General features: G+C 40.9%; 2 protein-coding genes across 3 annotated transcripts; both read left to right on the plus strand.

Annotated features, from left to right (window-relative positions):
* Positions 1–3,510: 3,510 nt before the first annotated feature.
* katnbl1 (katanin p80 subunit B-like 1) lies at positions 3,511–9,695 on the plus strand. 2 transcript variants are annotated; one of them, XM_030110298.1, is made up of 10 exons: positions 3,511–3,655; positions 4,314–4,438; positions 4,622–4,659; positions 5,739–6,015; positions 6,152–6,267; positions 6,356–6,406; positions 6,855–6,944; positions 7,219–7,323; positions 8,006–8,099; positions 9,100–9,695. In XM_030110298.1, exons 1-10 carry the CDS (start codon positions 3,526–3,528, stop codon positions 9,130–9,132), a joined length of 1,059 nt encoding a protein of 352 aa, XP_029966158.1. In that variant the 5' UTR covers positions 3,511–3,525; the 3' UTR covers positions 9,133–9,695. The 2 variants fall into 2 exon arrangements, with proteins under 2 accessions (XP_029966158.1, XP_029966159.1); XM_030110299.1 differs by having other exon boundaries at positions 3,648–3,780.
* A 986-nt stretch (positions 9,696–10,681) lies between these two features.
* Positions 10,682–14,502, plus strand: emc7b (ER membrane protein complex subunit 7b). Its single transcript, XM_030110300.1, has 5 exons — positions 10,682–11,038; positions 12,457–12,576; positions 12,666–12,804; positions 13,322–13,402; positions 13,606–14,502. Exons 1-5 carry the CDS (start codon positions 10,803–10,805, stop codon positions 13,753–13,755), a joined length of 726 nt encoding a protein of 241 aa, XP_029966160.1. The 5' UTR covers positions 10,682–10,802; the 3' UTR covers positions 13,756–14,502.
* Positions 14,503–14,826: the final 324 nt, after the last annotated feature.

Genomic DNA, 14,826 nt, shown 5'->3' on the forward strand with positions numbered 1-14,826 from the left:
CACTGTTAATGAGTCAAAATACAGTTTATTACCAACTGCACTGGACACCTGTCCTCAAATTATACGATAAGAACGCTAAAAACGATACTTTCCACTGAGGTGTCTGACGTCCTGTCAGTTGGTTTGCTGCTTGCGGACAGATATCCTGAACCTTTCAGCTGCTCCGAGAACAGAGATGCTGTGTGTGGAGCACCTTTCAAAGCAGTCTTACATAATATCAACACAATTAAGGACATTAGGCTCTGGTGGCTACAAGTAAATTCAAGGGCAACAGGCCAGGGCTTTTTCATTCCCTCATCTGAGGGCTTTTGTGAAAGAGTGGAGGACAGATTGGGGAGCAAAGTTGACTGCCCTTAGTAAATTCATCAGAATGTCCTCATCCACTCTTGACACATGGAAACAACAGATTAATTTGCTGCTGTGTTGTCTGCTCCTCGTGAACTGTTTAACCAGTACAATGTTTCCTTTCTTCATTCAAGATGAATGTTGAACCTTTTCTTTCGCCTCTCGCGATTTTCAGACATCAAAATAATGACGTGACAGTTTCACTCCATTAAAAATAAATAGCCCGACATTCTGGCTGTTTTTCTCACCGCTGACAGAGGGGAGGCGAGCAGGACTCATGAAAAAGAGAAAAGGGGGGGGATGATGTGCAAGAAATCGCCTCAGTTCAAATCAAACCTGTTTTTGACACCAAGTGCAAAATTTTAAATGTTTCTGCGAACAGGCGTAAAGATGTCCCCACACACCTTCTACATTGCACTGTTCAGCTTCACCGTGATGGACTGTGGGAGTGCACAGATGAAACCCATGCATGCTCAGGAAGAACATGCAAATTCTACATAGAACAGAAAAATTAGTTTTCATATCAAACCACAGTCCAGCATAGTGTTCCTCAGGTGGTTCATTCATGTTTCACTACAAACACATCTTCAGTCATCACAAGCCCACTTAGAAATAAGCACATCCTGCTTTGAGAGATTTAGTCTTTCACAAATATGAAAGGCATGTTTCTGCATCTCAGACAAATTCCAGCTTAAATTTGTAACACCCGTACATTCAAACAAACGTTCAGTTTTTATCTGGAGGAAACCTTGCTGTATAAATCCTTCCTCGCTCGTGTAAATCTCCTAATACTCTTACTGCCTTTGTGGGTGGTTGCTTTGGTCTGAGAAAATCAGATTTGGAGCTAACTGTTTATCTTCAGATGTGCACAATAGACTGCAGGGTGTTGGCTGAAATGAAGACAATATTCACCCTCTCAGATTCTTTTTTTCTATTGGATGTATCAACTTTCCACACAGCGAACATTCTGCACAGTAGGAAAAAATCAGTTAAAACTGGAAGAAATTATTTCGCCATCAGAAAAGAAATGCATCATGCCTAGACTTGGAGTTTGCAAAATATTTTAGCACTGATTTTCCTGCAACCTGAACTTAATACGGGAAAGATTCATCTCTGAATAATGTTTTCAGGGTGCATATCAGTACCAAAAGGCTGGTACGTAGATTTTATTGCTCAAACACAGAAAGTTTGGGAACTTAATTTGGGGAAGCTTAGATTAGAATTGATTGATTCTATTAATGCCCAGAGGAGAAATTCAGGTGTCCAGCAGCACACAGGGGTATACAGTATTCCACAACCCCCCATGTTCCATGTGGGCCTCCAATACTGGTCACTACAGTCACAAATCACAAATATGTGACAGAGGTTCAGTCCAAGGTGGTAAAACAACACATAATAAGTTAAGTCAGTCAGAAACTACGATGGAATCAAGAGCTGACTGTTACAGACGGAGGCTTAGAGAGGCTGCATCTCAAGGCGAGAGGATGAAGAAAAAAAAAGGAGCTGGACCTTTACAATGATATAATTGTGAAGAACAAAGTCACAATGACAAAAGAAAGTATGTTAGCGATTATAGCTGATGTACAAGAAAGGCTACGACAGGAGACCAAGTTAAAGTCTGAGTACGAGATGATGGAGAGAGACCTGATCGAACTGACAAGGGGTGCAGACGAAGAAAGCAAAAAGCTGGGCATCAAACTGAAAGCGCAGAAAAACCAAATCGCACAGCTAGTGAAAATCCTTGGTCTGGACACATGGACCCCTGAAGACCACACTTCTAATGTACACGTTGCTGCAGAAAATGGAAAGAGCGAATCTTGTACATATCCTGAAGTGGATGATGGGAAAGTCAAATATTTTGAGGCAAAACTCCAGCATGAATGCACAAAGATCAGCATGCTTCAGAAACAGATCGATATGTTCCGAAACATGCTGATGCGTTATACCGTTCATGAAATGTGGCTCGTGGTCAACGATGATCTGAACAATTTATTGGCCATATTTGCTGACAATGATGACCAGAAACCAAAGAATTCAACCTTGCGGAGCAAACTGGAGCTGGAATTGCATGAAAATGATGTAAAGGCTGCAGAGGTGGAGCAGAACCAAGTCATGTTCAACAACTTCAGAAATCTGCTGTGGGCCTTTGTCACTTGGCAAAAGTAACAAAAAAAAATACAGATCAGTTTGGAGTTTCAATCTCTCCATTGGCAATAGATACTAAATAAATACAAAATATATTTTGTATATGAAATAAAAATACAAGCTGTGTGATTTACTTCACATACTCATATGTAGTGTTTTAGCTGAATCTTGACAATTATTGTTTTGGCTCTATTGACCTGTTCGTGTATCTTATGTTTCTTACTCCAATTTGAAGGAAAATTGCTGGCGGTCCTGTATTGTGACCAGAGAGCTACGTAGATCATTTCTGTAAGTGTGAGGACAGTGCATGTGAATCGACAAACCTTGTAACAGAAGAAATCCAGCGCTGCATGTATAAAGGAAAAAGTGTGGTCCAAAGGAATAAACATATGCCATGTTGAATTAACATATAAAATGATTGAAAAATTATAATACAGTTCACGTTTCCCTCAAACATTAAGTCAAGATACCTCAGTTTCCACTGTTTTCTCGAAATGCACCAGTTTACAGGCTTGTCACCTTTCTCCCTGTTGGAATGTTTTCTGAAAGCATATTAGGAGTTAGAATGGTGTAGAAAAATAAAGTGTGGTTTCATTCATGCTGCTTCATATCATTTTATCATGCCTAGAGCTGAACAGCCTTGATCCAGAGCTTGTTAAAGTGGAGATACAATGCAAAACAGCCAGAAGGATATTACCAGCTTTTGTGTGTGCGTGTGTGCGTGTGCGTCTGCGTGTGCGTCTGCGTCTGCGTGTGCGTGTGCGTGTGTGTGTGTGTGTGTGTGTGTGTTCTTCTATTTAAACACCTCTGACAGTGATCTGAACACACGACTGAAAAATAACCAATGATATTGCATTTTTGTTTTAGTTTTCATCAGTTTCAAAATGAATATTATTCAAATATTTCAAATATATTTAAAATGAAGTATTATCATAATTACATAATCATATTGAATTAATTTTAATATATTCATTTTGTTTTGCTCTTGCTGCTGTGCAGGTTTCTTCTGACGGTGATTCCTGCAGTTCAAAGTACATGCCACTAGATGGCGCTGCACACACACACCTTTTTGCTGGTGTCCAGCAGGCGTCGCTGGTTCTCCAGCCTCTTCTGGTCAAAATCAATCCCAGAATCCTCGCAGAGCGGCAGTGCATTCATTTGAATGGTGAGCCTGTGAAAACAGTTGGGTTCCTGTACCTGCCAGGAGTTGGTGCTTGACTTAAAACCAGTTTTTCACGTTTAGGATTTACACACCAGTGGGACCTTCTCGGTACCTTGCAAAATGAATCGGTTCGTATATATTTTAGCTCTACAAAGGCTGAAAACATTGTGTTGAAAAGGCTTTTTGAAGCCATATGCTCACTGAGTCGGATGGCTAGCTAGCCTGCTAGCTCGCGTTAGCGGCCCGGTGCTGCTTTTCTTCGTCTGCCCCTTTTCTTGATAGTGAAGCTAAATGCTAACAGGTGGAGTAAAATGTCGAAGTGTGAGCTAATCTGTATCCCAGGAATGTAATGATGAACAGCTAATGATCGCGGGTGACGAGTTTTCGTTGTTATCAAAAGCCTTAAACCTTCAGTCGTAACTTTAAGCCTCATGCTAATACTTTTGATGCAGGTAATTTAGCTTCGAGCAGACAACGCCTTCGTAATGTACTGCTTTACATTTCATTATCTGCTGAGTTTCCATGTGTTGACTGTTTAAAGCATCTTGGAGGGCATGACGATCCAGTCGTTTTTAGTTAGAACGTCACACAAATAGCCACTTTTAAACTCGGAAAAGTCTTAATAATCCTAACCACAACTGTCTGAATGTTTGTCCCACAGTGTCCCTTATTATGGCTGCTGGTGAGCATGTTGGACGACGGCAAGTCCTTAAGGTCAGCAGAAATACCTCCGATGGCTTTCTGTGGTCCTGCCTGCATGCTCCTGCTGACAAGAACATGAAGCAGGTATGGAGATGTGATGGACAACACCATGGCATATTGTGTCAACAAGTGTGTGTGTGTGTGTGTGTGTGTGTGTGTGTGTGTGTGTGTGTGTGTGTGTGTGTGTCTATTAATGCCTGGTGAGAGTTGAGTGGTTCTGTAGAAGAGACTGTAGTAGTGGCCTCATCCCCTATCCTCTTGTTTTAGGTGGATATTGTAAATAAGGAAGAATTAGATAAAGACAGGTGAGTCTTTGATACACGTCTGTCCTGCAGATAATCCCTCTGTCACTGGACTATGAGGGCACTTCTTTATAACCCCTTTACACCTGTTGTTAAAATGTGTCCTGGTTTCAGATGTGCTGAATATTTCCTCCTCCTGACGTGCCACTAGTGTCACGAGGATCATTTTGTTTGGTCTCAATCATGTATATTCTGTCTAATTTTGGGATAAACGCTATTTACTTGTCCCACGGTAGTTGAGTTAAAAGTTCAATTCATTCAGTTTGCTTGATCTATTTCACATTTGTCCAAAATATGAAAATAAATGGCATGTTGAGTTAATCATATGATTGATGTGCTGGCTCAGGTTGATTTGAGAATCGTTTTTCATGCATGATCAGTCCTCTGGTGGGGGCTCAGATGCCCGTCACATCCTGATGTTTGACATGTTGAGCTTGAGTCAAACCAGACCAGGTTTGTTGAGGAAGCCAACTGAAAACATGTGAGAAACAGGCCTCTTCAAAGCAAGCTCTGGTGAGCACCAGCGTTCAGATGGCAGAATTCACAGCTCAACACTAACGGGATCATCGCTCAGTTTTTAGCGCATCTTGATCGCATGCGGCCTTTTCTCTCCCAGTTCCTGAATTCATCACACATAGACAGAAAATCTGCTGCTTTGCATTTCATGCCCTTCATACTTTTAAATAACAACAACATCCGCCTTCGCAGCTAACATTTGTGTTAATTCTGGTTGTGTAGAAAGTCTTTACAGGTTGTGACATAGAAGTGCCATGCTGTGTAAGATTGTGGCTCAGTATTAACAAAAGTGGCTGCTTGGCCATGCATTTGAAGAAGAGGGCTGTGGATATGAGTATTGCCTCTGGTTACAGTTCGAGCAATCGCACAGTCCATCTGCAGCACATCCTGGATGTATTTACACCAGCACTTCCATGTGGTTAGACACTCGTAGATTACTATCTGATTACCCCTGCACACATTTTCATACCAGGTGTAAATGGGATCACAATGTTTGCCTTTTAAATTTAGTTTTTCAGACTTTTCAAGCTTTATAAATGAATGCATCCCCGCTTTCTTGTCGGCAGTTTCCAGGAAAATTACCCAGTGCACAATCCGGGCAAAGCGAGGCGGATTTCAGCGTGCAAGAGGAAGGGTTGTGCAGCGGTGGAGGTGAGCAAAAAGCTGCACCGCAGATCAGCAAATGTAGGCTATTCTTGTGACCCCGGCATGGCCAACAAGGAAAATGAGCTGACGTGCTCCGATGACGTGCGGGGCATTTATTCCAACTGTGGGCTCCCGGTGAACTCTGCAGAGGCCTCCAAGATGGCAGGGGCCAGCTCCAAGTACAGTGACTTCACTGAGGTGAGCGGTGAAACTGAAGCCGTTTATTTATTTATTGTTGTATTTAGGGAAAAAAAACACAATTTTAAACTTTTCCGCTATAATTCTGTCTCCTGATATACACTATCCCTTTTGTGCGTTGTTTGTCCATGTGCAGCTATCAAAGGACCACGAAACTATGACCCACGTCCTTTTTGAAAGGCATCTTCGACTAAAAGTTGCCCTAACACTCTGGCAGAGAAATGCCAGTGAGTTAGTGTCGTACCTACTAAGGTAAAACAATGGCCGCTACTATTTGGTATTCAGTTTATTCCTCGATGTGAGGCCCCGCTTCATCTTCAGTCTCGTTTTTAATTCCCAGAATTGAAGATCCCGCTGTGCTGATTGACTGCTTACCTGTCTTAACAAACAAGTAAGTTACTTTTTGGAGTTGTTGACTGTTCCAGATTTACTTGAGATGATTAGACTCCACATTACGAATTGGTCTAGTTCTAAAACGACTTTAAAGCTCTTCAGAATGTTGTAACATTTGAACAAAGCAAAGGTCAGATGGATCACTAGAGGCGTCTATATTTCCTGGATGATGTCAACAATAATTGATAATGTGCACTTCTTTTCAATACTGTTTCAATTAAAGTACAGTTACTTACTCAGCAGTAACTCACTTATCCAGGATTTGTCTTCCTCCATGTCTTGTTTCTGATGTGAGATGTTCCTGCTGTTCTCCAATCAGCGAGTCAGAAGCTGAAGACAATAATTAAGACAGTTTGAGTCCTGTTTGTCATTTGCCTTTCTGTGCCAGCCCACATTACTGATAATCAGCTCATTTCCGTTCATCCTGTGTTTTCTTCTCTCATCAGTCTTCAGTCTGAAGCACCATGTTTGTCACTTGGCTGCTGTGTTGACCTCATGCCCCAAGTCAAAGTCATTCTTGGAAGTAAACACGAAGAGTAAGTGACACTCGGGACACGCACGAACAATCTGAACAATTTACCTCTGCAGTAGTATCTACAAGTACAGAGTTGAAGCAGCTGGATTTACTGTTTTTAGTCACTTAGATGATCCGAGACGTTTCAGCCGGTTTGATAAATAACTCATGACTTGTCTGGGTTGCGTGCTGAAATCTCTTTGACTTCCCACCCTTCAATATTTTATGAGCAGACTGATGGATTTTTTTTTAACTCCCTTCGCTAACTTTCCTCTTGCTTTTCTTTCATCCAACAGACACGTAAATGTGGGTTTACACTGGGTTCAGTCCGTCATCAAGAAGTGGTGGCCAGAACTTTCGAAAAAAGACAGAAGGCAGCGAGTCGGTTGTACTGATGAGAGGTGAGCACTTTAATACAGTCTGAGGGGGCCGCATGAGAAAAACGAAACTGTCATGGATGGCTGGGTCTCAGATTTAGACCAATTCTAACTCAATGCAAGGAAAAGCAGTATTTTTCATGGTTTTAAGCGTTTAGTCTGGTTATGGTGTAAAACAGTGACTCCAGCTTGAACCATTTGCATCATGTACGTTGAAGTTAATGAGACTCATTCATCCTCGTTGACCGCTCTTGAGCCTGTCGGGGATAATAAATAGCAACACAGTGTCTGTAGCCAAAGATCATTTCCTGAATTATGTTTGCCGAGTGTCTTTAATCCACTGTTTGGACTGATGAGGAAGCACTGCAGTATTTATTTTCCCATATGTGTCTACGTTGACAAGCGTCATAATTTAGTTCCATAAACAGCCTTGATGTGGTCCAGCCAAGTATACATGAAAGCTTTTATTGTGGTAAACATTTCTTTCAATCAAAATGATAGATTATTATGTAAAGAATAACCCTCTAACTTGTAATGCTTTTGTGACTCTTAAGCTGAAATGTTAAATTTTACAGAATCGTTTGAATATATCAGTTTGTATGTATAAATCTTGAATTAGGTTATGACAAATGGCAACATTTCTATGTTTAGTTTTGAGATGGTTCTGTATATATCATGTTAATTCAGGATTGTGTGCTTATTGCAGGAATATAGAGGTCATGAAGCAGCAGCTGAAGGACCTGTGGAAAGACGGAGCTCGCTTGTGTTCAGTTCCTGGATCAACAGGAGAACTAGCAAAGGTGAGATCAATTCCTGTACCTTAAACTTAAATTCAGAGATGTTACATTTTGTATGGACTGCTTGTTTTGAAGGTTTTGTGAGAGAATCTTTGAACTAAGCTGACAAATGGATCATTGTCTGTCACTGACGAACCAGGTGTTCCTACTGATCCTCTGTTGATTTTGGGTGGATACTGCGAACCACTCCCATCCTGGGGAGGAAAAAAAACAAACCCAGCAACCTCCTGCTCCTTCAGAGGCTCATGTGTTTGTGGTTTTATTTATGATCCTTTTTGATGTGTCATTTAGCAATGTGAAATTGCAGCGATCTGTTTTTTTCCATCCAAAAAAAATAGGTTTCATTTGTGATGATTATTTAATCCAGGTAAAAAATAAATCTTATTTTATGAAATATGCTCAAGTTTTTTATTAACAAGCTAACTTTTTTTAAAAGGAAAGCAATAATCTGAGCGGAGGTGCGCTGTGATCTCACAGTGAGGGTATACTCGGTTCGAGTCTGTGTGCAGTTTGCATGCGTGGATTTTGTCTGGACACTTTGGTTTCTTTCCACAGTCGAACCTCTTGTTTGAGGCTGGTGGGTGATTCTCATTTGCACACATCCGTGAATGTAAAAGTGTGTGTTGATCTTTGCTTTGTGATGGACTGCTGATCTGTTCAGTGTGTATGCTGTGTTCAATCATATCGAGCTGGGAACTTCGAAATATTTCAGTTCATATGATATAAACCTAAAATGCATAGAACTCCCTGTTTGGATTTGATATTAGGGACAGCATGTTTTTTTTCCTTGTGCACCTTATTTGGTTTCTAAGCAAATACATTGAAATCCAGGTCAGGGCCTCCATTTTTTCCCTTGTAATTTACATATTGATGTATGTGTGATAGTACGGGGAAATATTTGAAATGTAATTTGCTCCCTGTGAAGAGATTACATTTCACTGCCTATGTGCAGTTTTCCTCACTGTGACGACCGCCGACGTTCCACCTCTGCTTCCCGTTGCAGGCCGTGGAGGCTCACCTGTCGCGGCTGCGCTGACAGTTTGTCGATGTAGCACTGGGAGGATACGACCACTTCTGCCGAGCTCAGCGGCGTTTTGAACCGATGCTGCCCGCAGACAAACAGACCGGTTCATCCTGCTTCTTCAACTCAAACCTCTTAACTGGGACTGAACTTGACAATTCAGACACCTCCCCGAGTTGGAGCCGAAGACTCTTGAGGAGCGCTGAGAGATCCTTCCTGCACAGCAAATGACTGCTTCACATTGAAGTGGACCGTCTGGTGAAGGGGCACGTTCAGTGGTCCTCTCATGAGACAGGGTGTAATGTCGCTCTATGAAGTGCCAAGCTCTTTGTCTGTCACTGCAGCGCTCCTCACCACGGAGCGCACACGCACTTGTGGATGTGATGAATGCTCGGCTCTCTGTGTTTTGCTTCTGGGCTCTATGGAATCATTAACTTGAATCTCCAAGACTTATAAGTCATTAGAAGCTCTTTTTTTTCCACTCCTTTTTTTTTTATGTTGCTTCTTCCTATGATGCATGACTGTCTTGAAATGTAAAAACAGTGATTCTTTTAATCTCTTTTAAATAAATTTTTATAAAAACCCTCATTTGTCTCTTTTCGCATCATAATTGTGTTCTGAATATAGACTGGAATTTATAACCTGTAACAGAACCAGAGTCAGACCTGGATGCTGTTTGGGGATGATTCAACAGAGAGCAACAAACCAGCTGCAATCTGACTGCAGACTAATCCTCACTCTGCAACTGCAGAAAGCACATAGCAAACAATTCCAATGCTAAAATGTTAGGTATGCCTTTTGTAGAAGCAGGTTGGAATCACTTTGCAATCAAAGGTGTCTTCATTCTTGGTGGATTCACTGATACTGACACATCAACTGAGCCCATCTTGCACCATCCACATTTACAGTTGCTTTAATCACCTTTCTTCACTATGCTCATGCTCTGCTTGCAATCTGCTGCTCATCCCATGCTTAAGTACAGTGAGTTTTAGCCATGTGATTGGCCAATCGCATTAATGAATATTTAAAAGTAACAAGAATTGTCCACTTCATGTGTATTAATGGCCTTTCAATTATATTATTTTTTGCTATAAATATAAAAATGTGGGTATCCAGTTAAAAAAAGAAAATATCCAAATTAATATTTACATTTGATCAGATATGAACAAAACAAAAAGGGAACATGAATAACAGAATTCCTAATTAAACCAATATTCTCTGTGCAATAGGTGAGTAAGATGTCCCCCTCCTCATGGAGATGTAGCAGCGAGAGTCATAAAACAAAAGATCAAGCAAGAAACAAAATTTAAGAAAGAGTGGGACGGTTTGTACAGTATATGCATGCAAAGTGGTTGAATAACTGCTTTTACTGATGTTTATTATGGTAACTTTAACATTGAAAATGTTTTTTGACATTAGAGTGCACAGTCCTCACCTTCCTTTCCATTTATGCATCCAAGATTAAAACAGCAAATAACATCATAGCTTATAAACACGAGGAAATAAAAACTGTCCGTTGTGACTGTCGCTTTGTGTCGATAAAGTTTTATTTAAGCTGACGTCATCGGGAGCAGCGGCAGCTGATGTCCGGAGTCCGCTCTCTCGTCCTCCACCGAGCTGCCCCTTCATGCATGCGGTTTCTCAGACAGGTCAAGAGTCTTTCCAGTTAAATAAAGACAGAAACGATGTTTCCGAGTAGAAGAACACCGCTGTTACAGGTTTTGCTTCACGTCGCGCTCCTCGCCGTGTCGTGGGCTTTTTCCGACATGGAGACGGGGCCTGGCGCAGCGGCGTCCACACAACCCAACGGAGATCGGTTCAAAATCGAGGGCAGAGCGATAGTTCCTGGGGTTAAACAGCAAGACTGGGTGTCCACGGCCAGAGTCCTGGTGGAAGGCGAGGAATATGTGGGCTTTTTGAGGTGAGGAAACAGAGACGACTGGAGCCGCTCGGGAGCTAGCCTGTTAGCATGCAAAGTAGCGTTAGCATTACAAGCGATACAAACATTTCTGCTGACAGATGACAGCTTTTTCCTTGTCACTCGATAATTGACAGAAAAACAGAAGTGGACGTAAAACAAAAATGCAGTAGACAGTATTGCTGTGGAGCCGGGCAGTGTTTTTGAAGTAATAAGCTGTTGCCACAACATACTGAGCCGCCTGGCATTTGCTGTCTGAACAGTAAACAACTCAATGAGCACATCTAATACTAGTTAAACTTGTTACAAGTAAACACTGGAATTAGAATGAGCCTGTCATATCTGTAATCAAATTTTTGAACACTGGGAAGAAAACAGCAAGGATTTGGTAACCACTGAATTAATTTACATTGAGTTAAGGATATTAAAACATCAGCAGTTTGGTGAATTTATTATATGTTGTGATGTGCTTGTAGCGTTTGTCCTGCATGAATATTTCGGGTAGTATATATATAATCCTGTTTTGACCAGTGACTTCTATCTTGTGTCTGGCTTTTGGTGATTTGCGCGATCTGTCAATGCGCCAATTTGCGCCACTGTCCGCCGATAGGTCTGCGCATTTTACCAATGCACATTAGCACGCAATGGATGCAATCGGTCCATCGCGATTACGCATATCGCCAAAAATAAATTGCAGTATTCAATTACTATGAATCAATTAAACATCAATTATTTACTCTGAAAATACTTCATCCATACATATTGTGGAGTCTAGACTGCTGGAGCCTATCCAACCATACCCTGGACAGGTCACCAATGTATCCCAGGGTGGTCAACCACTCATATTCACACCAACAGGCAAATTTAGAGTTCATAATAAGCTTTTAAAGTGTGATAAGTAAGACGTTTGCTATGAAAAATAATTAAAGCAATTCTTATATTTTGCCCCAAATTGAAGAAATGGTCAATTCAAAAAGCATATTACTTCAGGGAACAAGCCACTGATGCAGCACAGTGACAGTGCACAAATCCCACAAAGGAGAACTCCCCAAGTCCAGACTGTTGTCTCTGAGGGCCAAGATCACTGACTTAACTTCTGTATTTAAGTAAAGGTTCAAATCTGAGGGGTAATGTTGATGTGTGCATTTGTAAAAGACTTTGTGGGAAATTTATACTCGACTTTCTGTTTCCAAGCAATATCTGAAATGTTTGTGATTAATAAAAATTAACAATGTTTTGTTTAATCTGGTCAGATTGCTAGTCATTTAATTCAAGGTAAAATCTGTTTTGCAAATGTAAGAATTGGGTATAAGTCCAGGTTTGCTTTCAGGTATTTGGTATAGGATGTTTGGAAAATCAGTCCTCAAGTTAAGCATAAATATCTGCAAACCCTACATATCTCATCTTGTCTCTTCTTCCAGAACTGATGGGAGTTTCGCTGTGAACGATATACCGTCAGGATCTTACGTCGTGGAGGTCGTTTCTCCCACCTTCAGGTTCGAACCAGTCCGAGTTGACATCACAACCAAGGGGAAGATGAGGTGAGGTCTAAATGTTTCATGCTGTGCAATTTGATTTTTTGTATCGTAGCAGCAGCTCGAACTGACTGTAACAACGTGTCATTTCGCAGAGCGCGACTCGTGAACTACATCAAGACATCAGAAGTCATTCGCCAGGCGTACCCTCTTCAGATCCGGGCCACTGGTCCGCACAGCTACTTCATGAAAAGAGAGACGTGGGGTTGGACAGACTTCCTGATGAACCCGATGGTAAAAACCTGTCTGAGTGTTACATGGCTGCACCTCATGAGAAAAAACTAAATAATTATTGAAGATAGAGCTGGATATTGAGGCAGAGATTTGCACATTTCTCATGATGACATAAACAGTGTTCTGCTTCTTTGGTGCCATATTTTTATGTGCATGTAAAACAAAATTAAGTGCTTTTTCAAACATATGCCCAGTGTATCCAAATGTCGTATTTATGCAACTTCTCTTGCAAATATATGGTATTTTCAGACATTAGTGCTCGGCCCATGGTCCACGATGTGCCTTCAAGAGGTTTTAATGCAGCCCCTTGTGAAAATGGCACAAATAATTACTGACAAATCATTGACTGCAATGTTATTTTGAATATGAAGTACATGTAAATGTATCTGTTTACTTTAAAGTAAAAAAAATCTTAAGTTACATTCCTGCAGCAAAGGTGAATTTTCTGTTTTCCAAGTTTTTCTGAGTGTCTATTAAAGCGTAATTGTGCCTCTTTTTTCTTTCTTTGCTTTTGCAGGTCATGATGATGGTTCTGCCTCTGCTGATTATTGTTCTGCTGCCCAAGGTTGTCAATACTAATGACCCCGAGATGAGAAAGGTATCATGACTCATTTTAAAATTTGATCATTGTGCGGTGTTTTGTTATGATCAGATGAGACGCTCAGCAACACTTATTGGTAAAGATAGATATATATTTAATTTCCTGGCATCTAGATGTGCCCGTCACTGTGAAGAATGTAAAAATCAAAAAGTCCTTGTCTGCCTGCCTGCAGCTGTTTTCATTCACCGCTGTCTCCACAGGAAATGGAGCAGTCCATGAACATGCTGAACCCCAACCCCGAGCTCCCAGACGTCTCCGAGCTCATGACCAAGCTCTTCTCCGGCTCCAAGGGCTCCGGCAAGGCGGGCAGCAGCAGCAAGGGCACCAGGCCGGCCGCCAAGAGGAGGTAGTACTGTACGTGTCAACATCTGCCGGAAGAAGCTTGACTTAATACTGTGGAAGCAGGATTTAAAAATTGTCTTTTTTTTTCTCTCTCTGGTTTCATTGTACAGATTATCTTATGGATGTTTTCAGCGCATTATAATTTCTAATATACTATCAAGGACTGAGCAGGAATGTTTTTTTTTTGTTTTTTTTTTGCCCCCCCCCCTTCACTGCACTGATAGAAATTGCTGCAAAAGCTGTTAATCTTTATTTGCTCTTTCTACATGTGACCCCCATTAATCATCAATCTTGTGTGTAAACCATGCATTGTGCATTTTTTTCCACTGCTGCTAACCTTCTACCTGAAAGAGAGCATACATACATATTCAGAGATTTTCTTGGTTTCTTTTGTTCAGTTTTTGGTGTTACGACTGTGAATGAAGTTAAATTAAAATTTTAAGCTCATAAATTCTTATTTAAAAATCTAAATAAATCAATAAATAAATTGCAATGGTATATTGAAAACCTTTTATTACAGTAAATTGTTTGAGAATGAGCATGAGATCCTTTCATTACTTGGGGCTTATCGTGGCGTACTGTATGGCTCGACCTCACATACTGTACATGGTGTGCCTGTGGTGTGTGTACATACAAATGGTTATTACGATCAGATCAATAAAAGTTAAAGAGCTGTGTGGTTGCTTCCAAGATCTCTGCAGAGTGTAACAGGTTGAAATTTAAATAAAGTGGACAGTAATGTCCGTATTTAGCTCTTCGTGAGTGTTTGTGGTGAATATCGACCTTTTGCTATCCATGGATACCTAATTGATTTAATATATTGATACATACGAAATAATGTATAGGATGCAGTTTTTGTCACTAGCAAGTGTGGATTTAATTTTCTTAAATGCTGTACAGAATGAGTGCAGCTACAATTTGACTATCGCGTGATGGGTTTGATTTGTTTCTGTTAAACCTGTAACTTCTACATTGATAGCCCAGTAATTGATCACTATTGAAAAGACACACATTGGTATAGGGACAATAACTTCAAAGCTTTCTTTAGACAAGAGACCTGCAGAGCTGCCTTTGCTCTG

The sequence above is a fragment of the Salarias fasciatus genome, chromosome 15 (genome assembly GCF_902148845.1).
Source record: "Salarias fasciatus chromosome 15, fSalaFa1.1, whole genome shotgun sequence".
Taxonomy (NCBI): Eukaryota; Metazoa; Chordata; class Actinopteri; order Blenniiformes; family Blenniidae; genus Salarias; species Salarias fasciatus.